The following is a 22,521-nucleotide window of genomic DNA, read 5'->3' as shown; positions in this document are numbered from 1 at the left end:
GCTGATTTTTATTTATTTTTTTTACTATAAAAAAGTAGGTTAAAGGAAAGGATAGGAAAAAGGTCATCTGCACACATGAACTTGTTTTTTAACTTGAGTCCACACACACACACATACACACACACACACACACACACACAAAAATAGCTTGAGATTCTTTCCAGACGCCATATTTGCACAAACAGATTTTGAACATCAGGTCTTGAGAAATGTCTGGCGCTATTGCAGCATGTTATGCATCTGTATGTTGGTCTCAGAGCGTCCCGATGGGATTCCAGGTCTGCAAAGCCAGTAGAAAGGAAATGCTGCTCTGTTTTCAAAATCTGAAATCTCTTTGGCTGCCAGCCTCCACATCCCGTCAAAATTTATGTTCTCGCCTTTCAACATGGGTGTTGTGGCGGTGTTTTGGCAGGGGCTCTAAATCCAGCTGGACATCTGCTTCATATTTTACTTTCCTCCGCTCTGACTAAATGTGTCTAAAGACACCATAGAGCATCATGACTGTCATCATAGATGTAGGAGAAGATGTAAGGCTCGTTCTTTTTTCTTTTTTTTTTTTAACTCAGGCAGCATTGTCTGAAAAATATTTACTCATGTATGCACGCCTTGACGCCCCAGGAGATATTCCTGTCTAGAATATCGCAAGTATATCATCAAATTTGGTTCCCTGTCCAATACTTACGTTCCCAGATATGCCATGTGAGAACCGATTTCAGAAAGACAGCACTGCTGGACAGCTTGTCTGAAACAAGAGTAAGATTTTCTCAAACTTTCAGACTTCCTGTCTCCGCTTTTTGACGGGTTCTCATCAGCAGCGCATCTCATGCCTTGTCCTTTTGGACTGATCTGCATCTGAAGTCTGGAAAGCCTGTCAGAAAAAAAAAAAAAGAATTGTTCTGAGAAATAATGACAACAATTGACAAAAGTCAGTGGTTAAGTGGCTTGTCATGCTTTTTTTTTATGGCTTGTCATCAATTACAAGCTCTATAAAAGTTTTAGAAAGCAAGAGTCCCATGTTACAGAGCTAGCAGGTTTCAGTTAGTGACATATTAAGAACCAATTATTCATGATTTAGCACCCGAAAGGGCGGCGAAAGCAACCGATTCACTTTGTTCCGGGTTTCAGAGTGGACTCTCAGTGTTGCCTAGATTAATAACGGGAGGTGCCGCTGCCAGTTAATTGGAGGAAACGAGCGCTGTCGTCAATGGGCTGCATTGAGGAGGCTGAGGGGCACACGCGGGACCATGCCAGCATCACGGTTTGGGCCCTCAAATCTGCAGAAGATGCTTCCTGTACACGGGCTGGGGCTAACAAGAGGCCCATTGTGTGCATCTGAGTGCATGATTGTGTGTGTCTTTGTGACGGTAGAGGAGCGGAGGGTCGAGGACGGGCCTGATGAGGAGACTGTGACCAGGTGTCATGTGATGGGTAGAAGCGAATACAATGGCCACTTGCAAAAGAAAGTAAACAACATTAACCCCCGGTTGGTGTCTTCTGCTGCATCCAGAGAAGTGACCCCTCACCCACCCAGACAGACAGACAGACAGACACACACACACACACACACACACACACACACATTTAACGACCCTCTTCTTCAGGGCTGTAGTGTTTATGTTCCACTTAAATCTTTTAAATCTGTTGAACTTTAAATCTCTAAAAATCCTAAAAAATGTGGACTGCTCATTTTCTCTTGCTCAAATGATTTAATGTGATATTTATTCAACGTGACGCGACGTTTAAAATATCCAGATGTTCGATTGAAATGTCACGTAAATTAACTGTTCAGAGAATAATATTGAAACTTAAGATAATAATGTTTTTTTTATGGTTTTATCGGTATCATATCATCTAAAAGAAGTTAACATATAGACGTCATGAAAGATAAATACATATAGCTTTTTCATATGTGCATTTCTTCACTGACACACTGTTTGGCATTTCCTGCTATCATTTTTTTTATCAGACAAAAGCGGCTTAACTTGAGAAACAGGTGGAAACATTTTGTATTTATTTATTTTTTTATTTTTTTTAGGTTTCCATCCATATGGTCTTTTGAGGTTTCTGGGAATTTCACAAGCGCAGCTATACATTTGAACATTTTTTTTTTTTTTTTTGTCAAACATCCATCAGTGTATGTAATGCTCCAGAGACAGAACATGGAAAGTTTTTAGCCCACTTTTTTTTTTTTTTTTAGTGAAACTTTTTAGACCTAATTCACATAAAAATATGTTTTTTTATGTTTATTTATTTGTTCACCTTATACTACTGTTTCATTCAGTTTTCTTTCTCTCTATTAGTCGAGCAGGAAAACATGAGTGAAAAATGCTTCTGTTATTTTTCCATGTCACTGTGGTCCATCTCTCTGACGGGTTTTTACTGATACGCCTTCAGGAAAGGGGCCTTAGATGCCCCTCGTTGAAAACAAACAGAAAAAACAGCCGACTTATTCTCCAGATGCCATAAATCCTGTCAGAAATAGTAAACATGTGGTCGTTACATACCAATTTGGCTCCAGCACCAGTGTCTTCTGGCAACCAGTAACGTGGATTCTCTTAATGCAGCTTCAACATATCTCAAGTTTTTATGTGTGTGAATGACAGTGTGGTGCTTTCTTATCGCCTGGATAATTTTTGCCTTGAGCTGCTTAATTATGAACAAGTTGACCATGTTGATTTAACCTAATAGTTTATTATGGCTGTCTTCAGCCCTGCAAATTTATGCTGTCATTAACCCCTCTGCCTCCCTTCGGGATCATGAAGGACCAGACATTTGTTGCCAGACATTTAGTTTTGCTGTGATTATATTCTGCTTTTCTTTTTCAGCTACCTTAGCTTGGAGCCCGACCTAATGTATGACATTTATGCAACTATTCGTTACCCTTGGTTAATGTTTTCTTGCATGAATTAAGTTGCTGTTGATTTATAAAAGGCCACTACACAGCTTTGCACTGTGTAGCCACTCTAAATTTGATGCTAATAACATTTGCGATAAACTAGAGAATTAAATGACACTATTTCTTCACTGACTAGACATTAAACTGTAACCTCACGTAACGTTTTAGAAATGCACAGTTTCAGTGTACAGTGTTTATATTGTTGTGGCATGCTTATATTATAAAGAATGAATCAGCTGATAATTCTTCGCTAAAAACAAAGAAAAACTGTTTTCTCCCAGCATCTACGCTGACTCTTCGGCATGCAGCAGGAGAGCTCAGGGCCAAACCTCAACTTAATTTCCTCAAAAGCCAATATTTGTCTGCAGTTTCTTGTCTTTCTTGGTCTGAATAAACTATGACAGCTTGCTCTAATGTTGTGCCCATGCACAGCTCCCTACCAGTTCACCACGGGACAAAACTGGCCTTTTAAAATCACAATAAATTTCACGGAGGGTGGTGAAGAATTTGTAACAACAAAACAGAGTTAAGCCCAATTGGGGCATCACCACAATGACCCAGTTTCACCACACGCCCTTGGATGTGTTACAGTGCTTCAGTGAATGCTTCAGATACTCCTCCTCGCCTCTGTTTAATTTCCAAACTCACTGCTGAAGCTCCAAATCCTCTTTTTTTTCACCTTGTTGATCTGTAAAGGAATTTTCCCACTCATACTGAAAGACGTAAAGCGATCATTGCTTTTGAGCCTTTACAAAGAGCTTTCTGTTTGAATTATCGTTCCAAAATTCAAGTTTTGGATTCTCTTATTGCCAAATATTAATTTACAGTTTTGGCCTTAAACCCCAATCCGACGTTTGATCCAGCATCTGGTGAGGTAAACACTACAGCGGTGGAGTCTTGCAAAGATAAAACTGTCTTATATCACATAGACTTTAACGGCTAATTGATAAGGGAATTGAGAGAAAAGTGCAGAACTGCTGCAAACCAGTGAGCTCAAAAAGCGCGAGCTGGATGTGAGAGTAGTAGAGTTAGCATCAATAGCAAATTTCTTGGATGTCCATATTGAAGCCTTCAGGAAATTCTGTTAAGAGGAGAAGGAAACCTTTCATAAGTTGTGCTTCTGGCTAGACCATCGGTAGGAGGAATGACTCTGCAGTGATTATCTGCACTGTGACCGAGAGACAGTGAGTTAGCTAATTAATCTGAAATATTACCCAGGAGCACAGAAACATTAAAGAAAATATTAACATATACGGGGCAATGCAGAAGTTGCAAAATGCAAATTTAACTGCACTATAATGTAAACTATAGGCATTTTTAAAATGCTTTTTATATATATAAGGCAACATGGACTGTTTCATTCTCCTGACAGGAGGACGTTTACAGAAAAAAAGAAAACCCAAATGCAACATTAACAAAGTCCTGTATGGAGACTATGTGATTTAGAAAAAGGATTAGGTTAAAATATTTTTAAAGTCAAGTAAACTAAGGGGCCTTTCTCTTAGCGTGCGTCAGAGCTTGGACAAAAATACAATGGTGGCCCAAAATACTTTCAGAAGGGTACACAATCACTGTTGAACTGTTCACAAGTTTCCTGTTAGAGCAATGACAAGCAAAGGGATGGGCCCAGCGTAGGGTGACCAAGTTCAGGGTAAGCAACAGGACCTTGTTGTGTTTAATGGCATATGATGTGGCAGAATGGGCTGAACCTGAAAAACAAAGGCATGCACAAATTCAATCAGTTGCTACTCAACAACTTCAAAAGCTAGGATGAAATACACTTTTGCTGAACAATAGTCCAGGTGTGATGGTAAAAATACATGGGTGTTTTATATTTTTTTTCTAAAATATGCTTGACATAAAAACTTTTGCAATGTCCCTAAGTTAGAGAAAACGTGACAACATCACATTCAAAGATCACACCATACAGGAAACACTTCACACTGGAGGACAAGTTATATTTTGGGGTTCAAATAAAAGGACCTCTGTTTGAGTCAGAGAAGAGCCAGCGAAATGTAAAGTTTTGAGTCATCCACATTACAGAAACAAAAAATATACGTATATCTTATACATAGGCATATAGATAGAAAGTAAAACAGGACCCATGACTAATCCTTGGGGAACACCTCATCCTAAATTTTACTAACCTTAAGTATTTTGAACTCCAACAAATGAATGATGTTTAAGAAAGCTATACTTTGGTCATATCAGACCAGACTCCATTTTAATCATATTGGGGCATTGGACTGTCATCGTTAGCAAGCTTCCCTAAATCATGACACTCTGTCTTAATAAAAAAAAAATTACCTGTAAACCCTTTGATCTGCCTTTAACTTGTCGCCTTTGAGATGTATGACCAAGTGTATGCGATGTAATTGTAGATGTGCGCATGCAAACACAGAAATGCAGATGGTTTCTCATTAGAAACAACAGTGCTCCCTTCGCCTCGTTGATCTTTTTTGGCAAGCAGTTAACTTTGGATGTTTGAGAGGGGAGTTTTAAATAGCAAGGCGAGGCCTCTTATTGAAACATATGAGTTCTATGCATGTATACGAGTCATATGATGTGACATCAGTGCACTGCAGAACACATGGTTAAAATTATTGACCTGACCTGCATATGATGGCTTTATACAACAACAAAAGTTCTAATGTCGTCAATTGGCTACAGAGTCATCACTGATACTGGTGCACTGTTCAAACCGTCACGTCAGGGAAATGACAAATTGTGCAACCAGGGGCAGGTGGGTCTCATCTGCCGAGTGAGGAAGTTCAAGATAAAGTAACTTCTTTGTCCTAACTCTCGGAATCAGGTTCCTGGTACCAGAGGACCTCAGGGCTGCCGGGGGCCGACATAGTAAAAGCAGATCTGATAAATATGATGGACTGAGACCATTAAGACATTTATAAACCAAAAAAAAAGATTCTTAAAATCGATCCTGAAACACACGCGGAGTCAATGCAGCGATCTCAAAAGCGGTGTAATATGCTGAATTTGGAAGTAATTATAAATAATTTATGTTTTTTTTTTTTTTTTTTTTTTTGGGAAGACCAGAAAGTACAGCATTACAATAGTCAATATGACTGGAGATAAAAGCATGCATCAGCAACTCCATGTTTGCTTGAGAGAGTTTTTACTACATTTTTAATGTGTGGGATAAAACCAAGCTCAGAGTCCTAAATAACGTCTTTTTTTTTCTTTTTTTTTACCTGTTGTGATCGAGATCGATTGAGAAGACAGTGTCTTTGATTTTCTTAAAAGTTTCTCTCTCTTTGCTTCAGGATCAATAACTAAAACTTTAGTTTTTTAATGTGTAATAGTGGACTGACTATAGCTCACACACCGAACACCAAACAACAGGTTTGAACCCTCAGAAATGTGTGGGAGCCATTTCTCTGGACATTTTTCTTCATGACAACACAATTCTGCAAAACCTTGGGCCACATAAAAAGAACAAAATAACACATGTGCACACCTCACACATTCACACACGCTTGCTCACACACACACACACACACACACACTAATATGCACATTGCTGCAATGTTTTGGGAGATGAGGAGTTTCTTTTTGCAGATTAAGCAGCATCACATCATAAAATATCACTCTCAAGTCAAGGTTAAATCCACAAAAGGAACATTTAAAAAAAAAGTAAAATAAAAGCGATAAGAAAAGGACAAAAACAAGCAACAACAGATTTACTGTAAAATCCTGGAAAACAGATGTGGGTGCTTTAAAAGAAGTGAGTACAGCTGCTAGGTAAGTTCAGGTAAACAGGACCACAGGTGCAGGAGGTATTTGCCTAAGGAGTGCAAGCAGAAGCAGAAGCAGAGGCTTTTGGCTGAGTGGTGGATAAGGAGAATTTTTTTTCCAAGTTCACTTGACATTGAAAAGAGCAGATTAAGTTTGTGGGTCCAAGTAAACTGTTTTAGATTTATTTACCAGTGTTTGGTAAAATTTGTCACGACCAGTCAGCAGAATAGAAACTTGAGAGTTATTGGAGTGAGAGTAAAAATAAACATCTAAGAAATTAAACGGATCAAGCGTCGATCCCTGGGGAACACCATATGAGATTGGAGCTGAAAAAGAGTAGAAGGTTCCCCCTTATAACAAAGACATTCTTGCCAGATAGATAGGAGTGAAACTGGGCAAGAGCTGAGCCCTCAGTACTAACACATCATTCAAGGTGATTTATGAGGTGACAGAGTGGTCAGCCATATTAAACGCAGAACTCAGATCAACGAAAATTAAGATTGAGCAAGCTCAAGAATCTGCTGCAGTAAATCAAGCGTAACCTTAAGGGAACTGTTTCCGTACTGTGCCTGGAATCCTGACTGATATTGCTTAAAAATATTACTGATGTTCATTTGAGAAATTAACTGAGAGACAGTGGATGTACTAAAAGATAATGGGGACAGTAACGAGGATTTATGGGCCGAAATACCTCATTCAGAAATCTAATTGGAAAAAGGTCTCGTTGACAAGTGGGGGAATTTAACAGAGGGATTGTTGACCTGAGATCTTTTTGCAATACTTTCTCCATGTGCATGATAAGGAGCCATGCTAATCTCATGAAATGGCGGAGCAAGTGCTCACATATCTCAGTGGATGCTTCAGTGTGTTGGCTAGGTGGAGGCTAACCACAGAGTGGATTACGTGGATTGAAACCCTGGGGCCATGGAAGCTACTCGCAATCAAACTAGAGAAATAAGAATACCTTGCTTCTTATGCTGGCTGCTGACAGGCCAACCTCAGGCTTTTAGGAAGTCGAGAGATACGCTGAGATTGTCTTTCTTCCATTCATAATCAGCTGTTCTACCCTGCCAGTTTCAGGAATTACGTCACCACTTTAGCTGTCAGATGTTAACTAGTTTGTCGGGTATGAAACACAAAGTTTTTTTTTGCAAAACCACGTTTGTGAGACCAAAACCAAGCTAAAAGGAAAATGCGTACTGGTGGCTCTGTCATTAATCAGTGAATCTGGCAAGTAATTCACTGAATATATGATAATATTTGGATGTAACTGAAACAACAATGTGACAACACATTCACGTCTACTCAATAACTGAGCAACTGCGTCGTGGTGTTCCATCACTTTCCATTTCTTTAATGTTTTGTGACTTTTGTTGCAGTAGTTTAAACCACAGTACAAAAATGGGTAAAGAAATATTCAAGGGCTGCTCCTTCCAAGATGTTTTTTTTTTCTTTTAGAGTGATTTCCCAGTAAGGATCATATCAAAACCTATAATAATAATTTAGAAAAAGCTGTCAGTTCACAGTATACAGACTGGATTTAAAAAATACGACAGAAAGGATAAATTCCTCCAGAGAAAGCAGCTCTCCCAGACCGCACCTCTATGTCTGATCTCACATGGTGAGCATTACCACATGTTGCAAAACAGAGCTGGTTCTCCCTGAAGGCAAACGAGATTTGTTCTTAACCTGTCCCAAACACTTATCAGTACTGATGCCGAATCACTTTAGGAGCTATGACGCTAGAGGACTGGTGAAAAACTTTACCCCATTTCTATACCATAATGAGGAAGAATCTGTCTGGGACTTTCCTTGCTTCCTGCATGGTGAAGCTCTTTCTTATAAGATGCATTAACAGTGCTGGCAGAGAGCGGCATCTCCAAGATAGCCCAGCTCCGCACAGTGAAACAAACTTCTTTTTGTGCAAATGGGGGAGGAAGCCGATCATGTGCTCGATATTATCTCTTTATGAAGTGGTAATACAGTGGCCTTCTGTGTTCTGTGAAGAGCAGGCTCCTCGGCCATAGCAGCTTTGCCTCTCAGTGTTATTTTTGCATTTCCAATTAACCTGTAAGTTTCATGTACACATAATTCCGTTGCCAGTCGCCTGCTGCTGTACGCATGAATTAAACCTCACCTTCAGTGCTGATTCAACTTTCTGATCGTTCCTTTATCTTTTTGAGGTGAACAAATTAGTAAAAACACAGCTTCAGCAAAAAGTGAACATGTATTTGTCTTGATAATTGGATTTATAGTAAAATTTAATTAGTTTAAGCTGCGCAATATGACGTCAACTGAATGCTGAATGCGCTGTATGTCTCTGACTTTCTGCTTTAGTTAATATGTTTACAAACTATACAAATGGTCTTATGACACCAGTTCAGTTTGAAAAGATGCTCCATAGTTGCTAAGAATGACAGAAAACAGCAACATTTTGTAACAGGAGCAGACATAAATGATGACAAATGTGTAACCTGTGCTGAAGCCCTTATGGAGGAGAGCTAACTAATACGTGTGCCAGTGCGACCCTTAGTGGTGAGAGTGGATCTCTACATGCAGCCGACGTGAATTTGAACCGATACAGCACTGACACAGATCATTTATTGGTGCAATTATTATACACAAATGGACCACCTGTTCGCATACAAAAAGAATACAGCACCGCATTTTCAGGTGGTTAAATAAAAGTATAAAAACATGACGTGCATTCTTGTTAAGAGTCAGATAAAGAAAACTGATCCCATTGTCATATCTCTTTTGTAAAGATTACAAAGTGATAATATATATGTGTGTGTGTGCGTGTGGGAAACAAGAGTTGAGAAACACGTTGCATCATTAACAGTTACCACAAACTTTTAAAAATAACAGCGAGAAAAAACAGTAAATAAAAGTAAAAACCTACAGTAACATATTGTGGTATTAATTGTACAGTATTGAACAATGTTTTACTTCACATAGAAGGTGTGCGACGCTAAATTTTTGACACTTCATATAGAAATGCATAGCCTATAACATTCATTAAGACGTACAGTATAAATACAGTGACATAATGTTTGTAATTTGGATTACTCTACAGTTTTAGAACAAAATATGCCAGTTTATATTGTACCAGCATTTCTGATCACTTAAATATCCAATATATACGGACTCTATAGAATAATAAATATCAATTTAACAGTACAACATCCTCCTGAGACTTTTAACTCAAATCTTTTAATACTCTTGTGTAAATCAGTGACATGTGTCAAAACTATTTTCTGCGTTTCCTTCCTTTATTAACTGTAAATGAGGGGACAAATCATCCCTAGCTCTTATTAACATCCCAATCTGCTTGTTAGAGAACCTGATGTGATTTAACTGGCCTTCAACTGGTGGTTTTCTCCAGGATCTGAGGCAGCGACGGGCTGAAGCTTCGTTGTGTGCCGCGTGGTGCTGCCCCTCACTGACTGGCGAAAGGAGTTGATGCGGCTGCGGAAACCCTCCCCGGAGAAAAAATACAGCAGCGGGTCAAAGCATGAGTTGGCAGCGGCCAGACACAGAGTCACCACAACAGACTTCTGCATGGCGATCTTCTCCGAGCAGCTGCTGTCTGACCGGGACAGGAAGCTCAGGTGGATGGTGCGCTGCACGTGGTAAGGCATGAAGCTGACCAGAAAGGTCAGCAGGACGATAACGATCATTCGGATGGCTTTGGCTCCTGTTCCGCGCTGGCGGCGGGCTACATTGGTGCGTGAGAGCAGGGTGCGCACTATGCCGGCGTAGCAGATCAGGATGACCAGGAAAGGCAGAACAAAGCCCATCACCAGAGACAAATAGTTCAGCACAACCAATTTTTGGACACTTCCTCCTCCTGGAGGTTCAAAGCATTTGGTTTTATTTGTGGACGGATCAAAATGCTGACCAGTCATCAGGAAGGGTGAGGACAGAAGACAGATTAACACCCAGATTCCAAGGCACACAAGGCGTGCGCGGTTCTCTGTCACCAGACGCAGGTTCTGCACAGGGAAGACAATGGCCAAGAAACGGGTGACAGACATTGCAGCCATGAAGTAAATACTGCAGTAGAGGTTTACATAGAGGGCGTAGGAGCTGATGCGACACAGGAAATCCCCTTGGTTCCATTTGCCTTTGCTAGCATAGTAGATGACTCGCAGCGGCAGTGTCATAACACACAGCAAGTCAGACACTGCCAAGTTCAACATGTAGACATGAAAGGGGGACTGTTGGCGGTTCGTCTTGATCAGCACCACCAGGGCGAACCCATTCCCAACCAGGCCCAGCACGGTGATAAGGGAGTAGGAGGTGGAGTACACTTGGTTCCTGAAGTCATCAATGGAGGGGCACTCCGAAGAGTTTGTCACATTTCCAAGCTCCATTTGTGCCGCCGCCTGCAGCTGCAGAGACAGACAAACATTCTGTGACACTGTGCACAACAACACGTAGACGAGAGAAAAAAAGCTGCTGGAAGGTTTGCCTCAAAGAGGTGTGCTGCGTCGACTGTGACGGTGCAGATGGTCTCAGAGGCAGTGTATTTTCTGCTGCCGTGCAGACACTGGAGGAAACACAGGAAGCAGATAACCGTGATAGACCTTTATCCTGTCACATGACAAAAGGTTCTGAGTGTTTTTGCGGGTATGAAAAGGAAAATGAGAATTGTTTGTCTCTGTCCTGAGATGCAATTTGACTTGTATGAATAATGCTATAATGCTGGACAGAATCAATTGTGATGAAAGGACTGATGCCAAATAGTCATATCTGTCTGTAGATCAGATGATAAATAATGGGGGAACCTGCGGACAAGCTGCACCGTCTGGCAGCCTCAACTAAAAACACCAATGCCATTTATGGAAACTTATTTCTTACTGCCTTCAATGATAAAAAATGCATCAGATGAAACGGAACCTTATACATTTAGTCGAAACTTGTTAATGCATGATTGTATTTACACTGAACAACGTGTGCATCAAGTGATTAATATAAATTAAATCGTGCATTCATTCATTCATCCGTTCCTTCTCACAGACTTTTTTTTCCCCCGAGCTACGTGAATGCATGCATTAAAGAAATTAACTGACATATTTGCTTTGCTCAAACATTAAATCATACATGCATGTCATTCCTTGACTTCTTTGTGAGTCACTATCCTTAACAAGAGTAAAATAAAAATAATAAAAAAAAAAAACACCAGTAAAGTATCACTTTCACTTTTTTACAAATGTGCATTCTTTAAATTTTCCTTACCCCTGGACTTCTGCTTGATGCCAAAACAGAGCAGTCGTTGTGCCTGGTTGTCTGGTGTTTATGTGCACGAGAGCAGCGCTGCTTCAGCTTCAGAGTGAGTCTCTTCTGGCTCTCCGCCTCATTTGGCAGTTGTCGCAGCAGTAGTAGGATGGCGCTGCCTCCTCAGACCCTAAGTTGCTAGCACGCTTTCCAAAGTAGGACTGGCCAAACTCTTCAACTGAACTTCCACAGCATCAGCCTCAGTGACATCACACACCATGCAGCCCCACATTACTGGTAAATCAGAGAATGTAAAAAAAAAAAAAAAAGAGAGAGAGAGAGAAAGAGGCGCACCAATACTTAGCGTAGTAAGTGGCATCTGTTATTTGTCCGCGCTGGACGTTGTTAATTGTAGTGCATTATCCCATTTGCCTGTATTGAGTTAAGTGCTACTCATTTTCCTGCCTCAACAAGCCTTGCTATGTGCACAACATACTCCATTTGCATTTTTGTCAGACTGAGATAGGGGAAGTTATTTAAGTTAGAACTTTGAGTTGCAACACAAACACCTTCTCCTCTCTTCAACATATTAAGTTTCTGTGTCCGGTGCTGTTTCCTCATCTGACCTGTTCTGATCAAAGTCTATGTTGAACTTGCAAAATGATATCGTTTACATTACCTGCAAGTAACACGCCACCTTTTATTTACACGGAAAAACACTTAAAATAACAGTACACACAGAGAACTGCTGAGGCTGCTCTGCAGCTGTCATGTACAAACATGACAACAGCACTCTGTCAAGACCAGTCTGCGATCTGATGGCGATAATACGGACGAGCTGGCAAATAGAGGAGATAATAATTTGATCAACTAAAGCAATCACCTTTTTCCCCTTCTAGTTTCCTCAGTAAGTTGCTAATGATTGTGGTTTACAGTTAGATAATGTAGTGAGGATATTGCAGTGGAAATAGGCTCAAACTCATTTTCACAACTGAGGAGCTCGTGTGGCTTTTCAGCAGATAATTCATCTGTAACTCAGTTTGCGGTTTGGCAGCAGAAAAGATAAACATTCAACCGCATTTACACTCAGGGCGCAATGTGATCTTAGAATTGTTATACTATGAACTTGATAGTGCATTAAGGATTAAGGATGTAGTGCGAAGAATGAGAAGTGATTTGACCCTTTTGAGAGCGGCTGAAAGTGCATTTGAAGTTTCTGAGTAGGGCCATCTTGAGGTCCCTGAAGAAAACAACTGAGCCACTTTTACTTCCCCACACTCACATAGTCCATTTACCATGCAAAACTTTTCTTCGTGCGACCTAATTGTTTATTGACTACAGTGATTGTAATCATATTGCCGATAAGGCGTAATAACAATTTCCCTGATCAGGGCGCCCATGGATGAAACAACAGCAAAGAGACTCTATTTACCCGTAAGATCAATCAGTTCATTAAGCAAATTCAATTTAGACAAGGTGGATTCCAGTGAATGTACACGGATTAGCACGAATGCTACCACCTGCCTGCATCTGTACGTGGCGCACAACAGGCGGTGGTCGAGTTGACTTCGCTTTCGTGAGGTTTCTTTGTGGCTCGTAATTGCAGCGCTTTGCAAAATCCAATCATGTGGGTGGGAGGCTGAGAAGCTTAATAAACTAAGTGCATCCCTCTGGCAACTCCTTGTTTTCATTTGCATGGATCATCTATGTACCCAGGTATTTAGAGTAACTGACAAAAAATGGGTTGTTTACTTATCCTTAAAAAAAAAAAAAATTGTTTGCGAAATGCCTCAAGTATAATTTGGTCACAGGGCAGGCCAAGATGCTTGCGCACACTTAAAATAACACCTCAGTGGCTCGTAGGTGTTTTACAAGGACAGGCTGTGCTGAGAGAAAAACAAACAAACTGTTCTTACAGTGAGAATTTCCAAATGGTTGGTTTGGTTTCGATTAACATGCCATAGTGTGCGAACTGGCTGATTTGCCTTGCTCCTGGAGGACAGGATGTAGCGTCTTATGTGTACAAAAGGAGACGGCACCTCAGTAAAGACTGGAGGGACTGTGGTTTTCATGTGCTGATAGTCAACACAGATTTCTCATTAATGCCTCTTCTCTGAACGTGTAAGTTTAATAAACTCGGCTTGATTTAAATTAGCAGCTTGTGAGCGCACAGTTCTCTTTGAGTTCAATTTGCCATGTCACGTGGCAAATATTTGCTCTTATCATAGCTTGGTATTCACCGAGACTGAGTAAAAGATACAGTCTATTTAGCTTTTAAACGCTAGTGTCTTTGTCTGCTGTTTGGTAGTAAACCTTGGGTGGCATAAAGTTTCTTTTTAGAAAACAGAATAATACGACACTAAAACAGTAGAATCCAGTGATATGTGGGTATAAGCAATATGGTGTTTTGATACAAATGTTTAAAATAGATTTAGCCAGAATTTTAATAACTATGAAGGATGAGGAAATAGTTGTTTTGAGAGGTGCTGACAAACCTCTTGTGCTGCCCGGTGAAGTATGAGCACTTGTTAACTTTTGTTTACAGGCCGGTTTGCAGGCCTCTGCCCTTTCATGGAAAAGAGAGCGCAGCTGTTTCCTTTTGTCCTGACCCAATACACGTCAGTCACCAACACCTGTTCGAGGTAAGAGTTCGCATGTTTTTCGCATGGTCGGCCGGGAAGTTGTCAACCTGCACCACTGTCCGCCCCAAAATCATTTTTAAAATGCGGTGGATCCAATGTGAACAAACAGACACGTCTCTGCAGTTTATTTGAAAGCCAAACAACTCTGGGTCGGCAGACACATGTTTACAGTAAATGCATAATTTGAAGTTCAGTTGGCCCGTTATGCGACTGTGGCAGAGCACCGTGCTGACTGAGATGATTATGTAGGTCACTTATCTCTGAAATTTACCGTTTATCTCAGCAGTTTAGTGGAGAGTTTCACAAAGTTGAAACACACACACAACGTAAAGACTGTGGTTTCCACTGTGCTAAGACTATACAGGCAGGTAGTCTGCTAGCGGATGTAATAACACGTCTGTATTTCAGAGCATATTCATGCAGTATGAGTTGAAAGGAAATTTTATGCATAGAATGTCATTTCTCAGTATTGTTGCAAACGTCAAATGATAAGATCCAGTTTCTTCAAACTACCTCTTCACCTGCTGCAACGTTGCGTAATTGTATGCAGTATTTACAGTATATCGATCTCTCCGCTCCTTGTTTGGTTATTCAGCCTGGAGGAAGCTAAATAGCTGAGCATACACACACGCAAATAGTATACACACACACCAAGAGATAAAAAATATTTTCCACTTTATTAAAAATAATAGTGAGTCATACTGTCCAGAGAGGACGGAATGAGGCACGCACCAGTTTCTGCTTTTTGGTTAAAGCAGCAAAAAAAAAAAGAAGTTGTCTGCACTGACTGTGGCATGATTCTGAATCAATCCTATCTGGTAGCCATCTCCTGCATGAAGTCATTTGTCCCAGCTGTGACTTCATGATAATTTGATGCATCATGGGCGTATTCCCTGAAATCATCTGGAGCATTTATCTTGTCATCTGTAAATATACTTTATGTTTTTGTCTTCACGTGTGCACACACACACACTCACACGTGTTTGTATGGCTATCTTTGTGAGTACGATGGTTGCCATAGTGCACAGGTGTCAAACATATGGCCCGCGGGTCAAAAGTGGCCCGCCAGAGGGTCCGATCTGGCCCGCGGGATTAAAATTACACTGAAGACATTCACTGCAAAATTTCCAACTAAATGTTTTACTTCCTTTCACACAATTTTAGTAACAGGTGTGGACATAACACAACATTGAGACATAGAGAAATTGCACTTCTTTTTCGAAACATATAGTTGTTCATTGATTTTGTAATAGTCAGGGCATTAAATATAAACACTTTCATAATGTACTTCTTTGTGCTAAAACAAAGGGAAACATTTGAAGTTGTCATTATTTGAAGGTCTGGCCCCCTTGAGATCATGTTGTTCTCTACGTGGCCCCTAAAGTAACATGAGTTTGACACCCCTGCCATAGTGCAGCCTTACCCTCACCACCTTTACCCTAAAACTAAGTCTTAAAAAGCCTCATAGAGATGTGAGGACGGACCAAAATGTCTTCACATTGCATAACTGTCCTCAATTTGATGGTGTAAAACTCAAACTGGTCCTCAGAAAAATAGCTGTACGAGAAAACACACACACACACACACACACACACACACACACACACACACACACACACACTATGAGAAACGTATGCAGTGTTGATTAGATTTTTTATTGAGATCACAGGCAAGATAAGATAAGACTATTCTCACAACTGTGCAAGGCTCGAACCCAAATGCACGACTGTAAGATGTTCAAAACTGTTTTTATTTCTGAGAATAACTAAAACGCATTCAACATGGGGCAAAAAAAAAAAACAGTATAATAAAATAAATGAGTAAGAAAACACAAACTCACTCTCTACGACGAAAAGAAAATACTAGAACAAGTCACTCACAATGAGGAAAAAAGTCCTCTAAAGCCTAAAAGTCTAAAAGTAAAAATAACCAAGTATCAAATAATCGAGGGAAATAACAAAAGCTTGAGGTAAACAAAGACTTGGCAAGACAAGGCAGGGTCTTCTGGCATGAGACAGGACAAACAGGCGAAGGACTAAGGGAGACACAAACAATGACGTGGCGTCTGAAACCTTGGTGATCAAACTCAATGCCCCATATAGAGGACTCCAAATTTCCCATGAAGCACAATTTGACATGCTGTACCAAGCAAGTTAAGCCGGTTTCTTCTCATTAAAATCAGCTGATTTATGACGAGTGCAAGAAGGTTCAGAAGCCTTTCGGGCAACGTTTTCACGTCTCTAAAAGTAAATAGATATCCATGTGTGTCCACAGTGCATATGTTGAATACCCAGTGTGAGACATATTTTAGAGTTTTGATGAAAAAATGTTTGTTTATTATATATATATGTATTAATATATATATATATTTATTTATTTTTTTTACACATATTTGCTTAAAAATCATCCCGGTTTAGTAACGGGGAAATCATAATAACCAGAGGAGCCTTGGCAGTCTGACACATAACGATGCGACAACAGTGAAGTCATTAACTGTGCGTGAAACGATGATACGTGTAGTGTCATCGTCATCGTAGTGTCAACCCTAAAGCTGTTAGGTGAAATGTATCAGTAAAAACAGCGAGACCGGGAAAAATGTGGATTATCAGATCAAATTAAGGGCAATTGGACTCGACAATGATCCATACGAACACATATGGATTTGGAAAAGTGGATTAGCCTCAGTTTCAGTTAGTTTAACTTAGTTTTAGATCATTTCAGTTATCATAAATGGAGCTAAATAAAAGATGCTAACGCTAAGAGCTTTACTGAGAAGTTACGTTATCCACACAATACTGTAGCGTCCAACCGAACGTTGAAAGGACGACGAGGAGGGATCATAAATATTCTGTTTATTGTTTTATATTGTTTGAACTGAAATAGTTACTGTCTGATATGACTACGCCAAAACAGTGACACCAACAAATTTATCTCCAGCCCTCCAGAACGTAACTTAAGAAGTAACTTAAGTTATGATTTCATCAAAAAATCCAGCATAAATTAATATTACTTGACACTAGATGTGAACCACAACACCAGTGTTTCGGTGCCTGGATTCCAGTTGTTTCTTTGTAATGCAGCGATCCATTTACTTCTCTTTTCTATCTGTAAAAAATATTTCTCTGACTACTTTTCTGCTGGTACAGTCAATCACACAACAACTCTACACCTTTTTACAGTTTAGATGGTGTTAAAGCCTGTGGTTCAAACTAATGCTGCTTATCTCCATGATCAACTGTCACTTTTTGCCACTCAGTGACTGTAACCACGGAGATTTTGCTGGCTGTGACATCACACGCCTACCCTCTATTCTATTCTATTCTATTCTATTCTATTCTATTCTATTCTATTCTATTCTATTCTATTCTATTCTATTCTATGCTACTGGATTAACGTCAGGACTTTGTGTGTGTAGGGTCATGGTCTTCCTGCACGTCCCAGTTTCTCTTAAGATTGCCAAGTCTTGACATTTTCTTTTAAATTTCACTGGTATAATTCAAAATCCATCAACCTGACGCAGATGCGGCAAAACAGGCCCAAACAAGACATCATCACCACCGTGGTCCACAGATCATGAGGTCTTACATTTTCTCATGCACTAGTTTACCAACAAGGAGGCTCTACTTTCTAGTTTGGTCTCATCTGACCGCAAAATTTCTTCCCAATATTCTTCTAGCTTGCCTGCAGGTGCAGACGGTCAGAAATGTTCTTTTCGGAGAGTCGTGTTTGTGCACGCGATGGTTGTTCTCCTGCTGGTGGTTTCATAAACATAAACACTAGCCAACGTGAGTGAGGCTTTTAGCTGTTTAAAAGTTCCTTTGTGGCCTCTCAGACTATTATGAGGCTTTGTTTAGGAGAGATCTTTGTCGATCGACCACTCACTCGGAGGCTTTACAGTCTTCTTTAAACTCTTCCATTTGTTCCCAATCTGTCTGGCTGCGGATTTCCGAATTCCAAACTCTTAAGAGGTGGTTAAACTTTTCCATCCTGATGAGCAGCAACAACTGTTTTCCTGTGATCTTAAAAAAAAAATCTCCTTTGTCCGTGCATCTCACGCTTCCACAAACATGTGTTGTGTAGCTCAGATTGGAAAATATCCGAGATTTTCTCAAACAAAATTGGAGCACTGAGCGACACATGAGTCTTATTACACTGATTGAAAACACTTCTGAACAGATGGTATTGAATTTTATAAACTTGTAATTCTAGAGGTACACTTACTTTATCACCTCACAGATGTGTGGTATTGTCTCTTTTATACCCTTCAACTCCAATTTCCTGCCCCAGCCCCGTGGCTTTTAACAGACTCTAAACATATTTAACATATCTCCTGTTAAATTTAGCAAAGGCATACACACATACTCATGTCTAGTTTGATGCAAGCTTACTCATGCACATTTCCAGATAAACAAAGTGTGCCGTATTAAACGTAAAACCACCTGTTTTATCATAGAGTGATTAACACTTTATAATACAGACTGACTGTGTCAATTTGCAGTATGAATCAGCTTTCGATGAAACTTACAGGTTTATATATATATATATGTAAATATGGTGCTCATATCTATTTTCCCACGAATAAATCTGAAGAGTGTTGACAAACCTGTTCTTTTTACTCATACAGCCAAAAAAAAAAAAACGTGGGTTGATTTTATAAAGGCTTGAATTAAGCAATAATCTTATAGTGCCTCGAGTGGTTAGTCAGTTTAGAAGACATTACATGATATTGTTTGGCAGAATGACTAAGGTGTGTTGTTTTGGTGATCACACCCTAGCTGTTGTGGATACGCCTTCCGCTAAGACAACTTCCACATACACCGTCATCACATGCGGATAGCTATGTAATCTGAATCAGAGACAACATGCTGGGAAAAGCCCCTTACTTCCTCTGTTTACATGCAGTTATTGGTTTGATGTAAGCTGAAATTAAAGGGTTCTTCGAAAGCGGCCACTTTATTAGGAACACCTGTTCGATTGCTTGTTAACACAAATAGTCAATCACATGGCTGCAGTTCAATTCATTTAGGCATTTGGGGTGATCAAGACAACTTGCTGAAGTTCAAACCAAACATCAGAATGGGGAAGAAAGGGGATTTAAGTGACTTTAAACGTGATATGGTTGTTGGTGCCTGATGGGCTGGTCTGAATGTTTCACAAACTGCTGATCTACTGAGATTTTCATGCACACCCATCTGTAGGGTTTACAGGGAATGGTCCGAAAAAGAGAAAATATCCAGTGAGCGGCAGCTGTGTGGACGAAAATGCCTTGTTGATGTAAGAGGTCAGAGGAGAATGGGCAGACTGGTTGGAGATGATAGAAAGTCAACAGTAACTCAAATAACCACTCGTTACAACCAAGGAATGGAGAATACCATCTCTGAATGTAGAACACCTTGAACCTTGAAGAAGATGGGCTACAGCAGCAGAAGACCACACTGTGTGCCACTCCTGTCAGTTAAAAACAGGAAACTGAGACTACAGTTGGCACAGGCTCACCAAAATTGGACAATAGAAGATTGGGAAACCGTTGCCTGGTCTGACAAGTTTTGATTTCAGTTGCGACATTCAGATGGCAGGGTCAGATTTTGGTTCAGGCCCATGGTGGTGGTATAATGGTGTGAGGGGACATTTTCTTGGCACACTTTGGGCCCCTTAGTACAAACTGAGCATGGTTTAAATGCCACAGCCTTCCTAAGTATTGCTGCTGACCATGTCCATCCCTTTATGACCACAGTGGACCATCTTCTGACGGCTACTTCCAGCAGGATAATGCACCATGTCACAAACCTCATATCATCTCAAATTGGTTTCTCGAACATGACAATGAGTTCACTGTACCCCAATGGCTCCCACAGTCACCAGATCTCAATCCAATAGAGCACCTTTGGGATGTGGTGGAATGGGAAATTTGCAAATCTGCAGCAACTGCAAGATGTTATCATGTCAATATGGACCAGAATCTCTGAGCAATGTTTCCAACACCTTGTTGAAATTATGCCAAGAAAAATTAAGGAAGTTTAGAAAGGAAAAAAGTTTTGCAACCCGCCTCTGTCGTAAATTCTTCCACAGAACGATTACTCGTCACGGCTCTGTGTTGTGCGTACAGGTCTAAACTCATATCAGCATGCTCAGAAAACACCCTCAGGCACAGATTCTCCACCGTGAGTCAGATGAAGTCTATATCCTTTAGAGAGGTGAAGGCATTTGTAAACTGAGGCAGTTGAGCTTAAGCAAGGATAAGGGTGATAAAGACGGGCGAGGAGAAGGGACTCCTCACACACTTTTGTATTAGAGCCAGGCAAGGATGAAGGGTTAGAAATAAAGCAGTTCAGCCCACATTCAGGTGAAACAGGAAAATGACCTCCAGCCTCAACTTTCTACCTTTACACAGGTGAGTGCCACACAAAAAGATTCAATTTGCCGTTAGGAGTCTTTTGGATAAAAAGCAGCTCTGGCTGAAGAGGGACAGCTCTACATTACAGACATGAAATTAATTAATAAGAATAAGGGGTGTAAAAGTTGGTGTAATATCTATATTGTTTCAGACAACATCTTTTCACCCAGAGACCACTTTAACCACTCAAACTCTTGCCGGCCTTCACCGCTTACCAATTGTTCTTGGATATATTTTAAGATTTTATTGCTTGTTTTCAAAGTTATACACATCCTGGCACCCACTTATGTTTTTAATCATCTGACACTTTACAAGCCGTGTTGCTTTTTTGAGATCCTCCGGCAGGAACGTTCTGACTGTCCCTTAGTCAGGTCTTATGATCACAGGTCACTGAGCCTTTTCTGTTTGAGCCAAGTATCTTGGCAGAGGCTATTCAGTTTATTTTTGATTTATTTTATCATAAGCTTCAATTAATTAGACCAATTTGTTGTGGTTTCATTATTTTTGAAATGTAGCCATATAAATAAAGTGATATCTTCTACACATAAAGCAATGGATCAATTCAATGTTAGACATGTTACCTTTTTTTAAAATACAGCCTGCACCAGACTTTGAAATGTCACTACTGCATTAGAGGTAAAATGTGTGAAGATTTGTGGAAGATATAAACCACCAGTGTGGTGGGCCAGCCAGACAACAGATTGTTGAGCACGTGGTGTCACACTGAGCTAACCTCCAAGTCTTAACTCTCTGCAGATTGCATCAAGTCTTGAAGTCAGTCTGGGAGAAAAGCTCTCAGTGCTGGCCAGGTTCGGTGACAGAAGGAGTGCTTTCCAGAGGATGGCTGCGCCGGTTCTTGCTGCTGAAGCTGGTGACAGTGCTGCTGTTCCCCCATGGAGCTGGCTTTCCCCTGCTGGTGGGATGTATGTTCAGCCTGAGGGCTTTTCTGCTACTGCACTCCCCTCAAATCTCCACCAAGCCCTCCACCGTTCTCCTGGGACAACTGGCTCTGACAGATACTCTCGTACTGCTGCAATGGGTGCTTCGGCTGGCAGCAACAGTGGGCTGGTGGATGGAGGAGGCGAGCTACGAGGAGGCACGATCACTTTGGCACAAGGAAGCTGTGAACGTGCTCTGTCAGCAACTGCTTGACACTCACCACCTGGCATCTCTGCTCCTGCTGGGTCTACTGGGACTGGAGGCCACGCTGGTGTCACGCTGGCCTCAGCAGACTCGGAGATTCAGGACTTCACACTGGGCACAGCTCACCTGTGGTCTGATCTGGATACTTGTGCTGCTAGAACTTGTGTCTTTGCTTGACTCAAGACTATTGCAGGATTTGAGTCCTCCAACTCACCCTCCCACTCTGCAAAACACTCACACTTCCTCCCTGGGCTTGGTGCTTCCTCCCTCCCTGCCTGGTCACTCAGTCTTCCTGAGGAGAACATTATGGCTGGTGAATTCGTGGTTGCACTATGCTGTCTTCAATACTAAACCACACAAGAAGAACACCCTGTTTCATTAAAAGTCTATGAGAGAACATGCAACTGTACTGTATATACTCTATATTTTATAATATTTCTATTTATTACATAATAAATTGTATGTAAATGCTC

General features: G+C 40.6%; 2 protein-coding genes across 4 annotated transcripts; one reads left to right on the top strand and one right to left on the bottom strand.

Moving 5' to 3' along the window:
- Positions 1-9,230: 9,230 nt before the first annotated feature.
- cysltr1 (cysteinyl leukotriene receptor 1) lies at positions 9,231-12,423 on the bottom strand. 3 transcript variants are annotated; one of them, XM_047584474.1, is made up of 2 exons: positions 11,891-12,423; positions 9,231-11,245 (listed from the first exon to the last, which is right to left on the bottom strand). In XM_047584474.1, the coding sequence occupies exon 2, from the start codon at positions 11,023-11,025 to the stop codon at positions 10,003-10,005; it is 1,023 nt and encodes a 340-aa protein (XP_047440430.1). In that variant the 5' UTR covers positions 11,026-11,245; positions 11,891-12,423; the 3' UTR covers positions 9,231-10,002. The 3 variants fall into 3 exon arrangements, with proteins under 3 accessions (XP_047440430.1, XP_047440429.1, XP_047440428.1); XM_047584473.1 differs by having other exon boundaries at positions 9,231-11,201; XM_047584472.1 differs by having other exon boundaries at positions 9,231-11,043; positions 11,891-12,421.
- An 8,245-nt stretch (positions 12,424-20,668) lies between these two features.
- On the top strand, positions 20,669-22,521 carry LOC125008274. Its single transcript, XM_047585449.1, has 2 exons — positions 20,669-20,902; positions 21,662-22,521. Exons 1-2 carry the CDS (start codon positions 20,868-20,870, stop codon positions 22,428-22,430), a joined length of 804 nt encoding a protein of 267 aa, XP_047441405.1. The 5' UTR covers positions 20,669-20,867; the 3' UTR covers positions 22,431-22,521.

This window comes from Mugil cephalus, chromosome 5 (genome assembly GCF_022458985.1).
Source record: "Mugil cephalus isolate CIBA_MC_2020 chromosome 5, CIBA_Mcephalus_1.1, whole genome shotgun sequence".
NCBI lineage: Eukaryota > Metazoa > Chordata > Actinopteri > Mugiliformes > Mugilidae > Mugil > Mugil cephalus.
This window is presented reverse-complemented; position numbering and strand designations above follow the sequence as displayed.

Coding starts and splice junctions, on each gene's coding strand:
- cysltr1 (XM_047584474.1), bottom strand. CDS start 11,025: ATGGAGCTTGGAAATGTGACAAACTCTTCGGAGTGCCCCTCCATTGAT.
- LOC125008274 (XM_047585449.1), top strand. CDS start 20,868: ATGACCTCCAGCCTCAACTTTCTACCTTTACACAG. Junction 20,903..21,661: donor AACTTTCTACCTTTACACAG/GTGAGTGCCACA, acceptor AACTCTCTGCAG/ATTGCATCAAGTCTTGAAGT.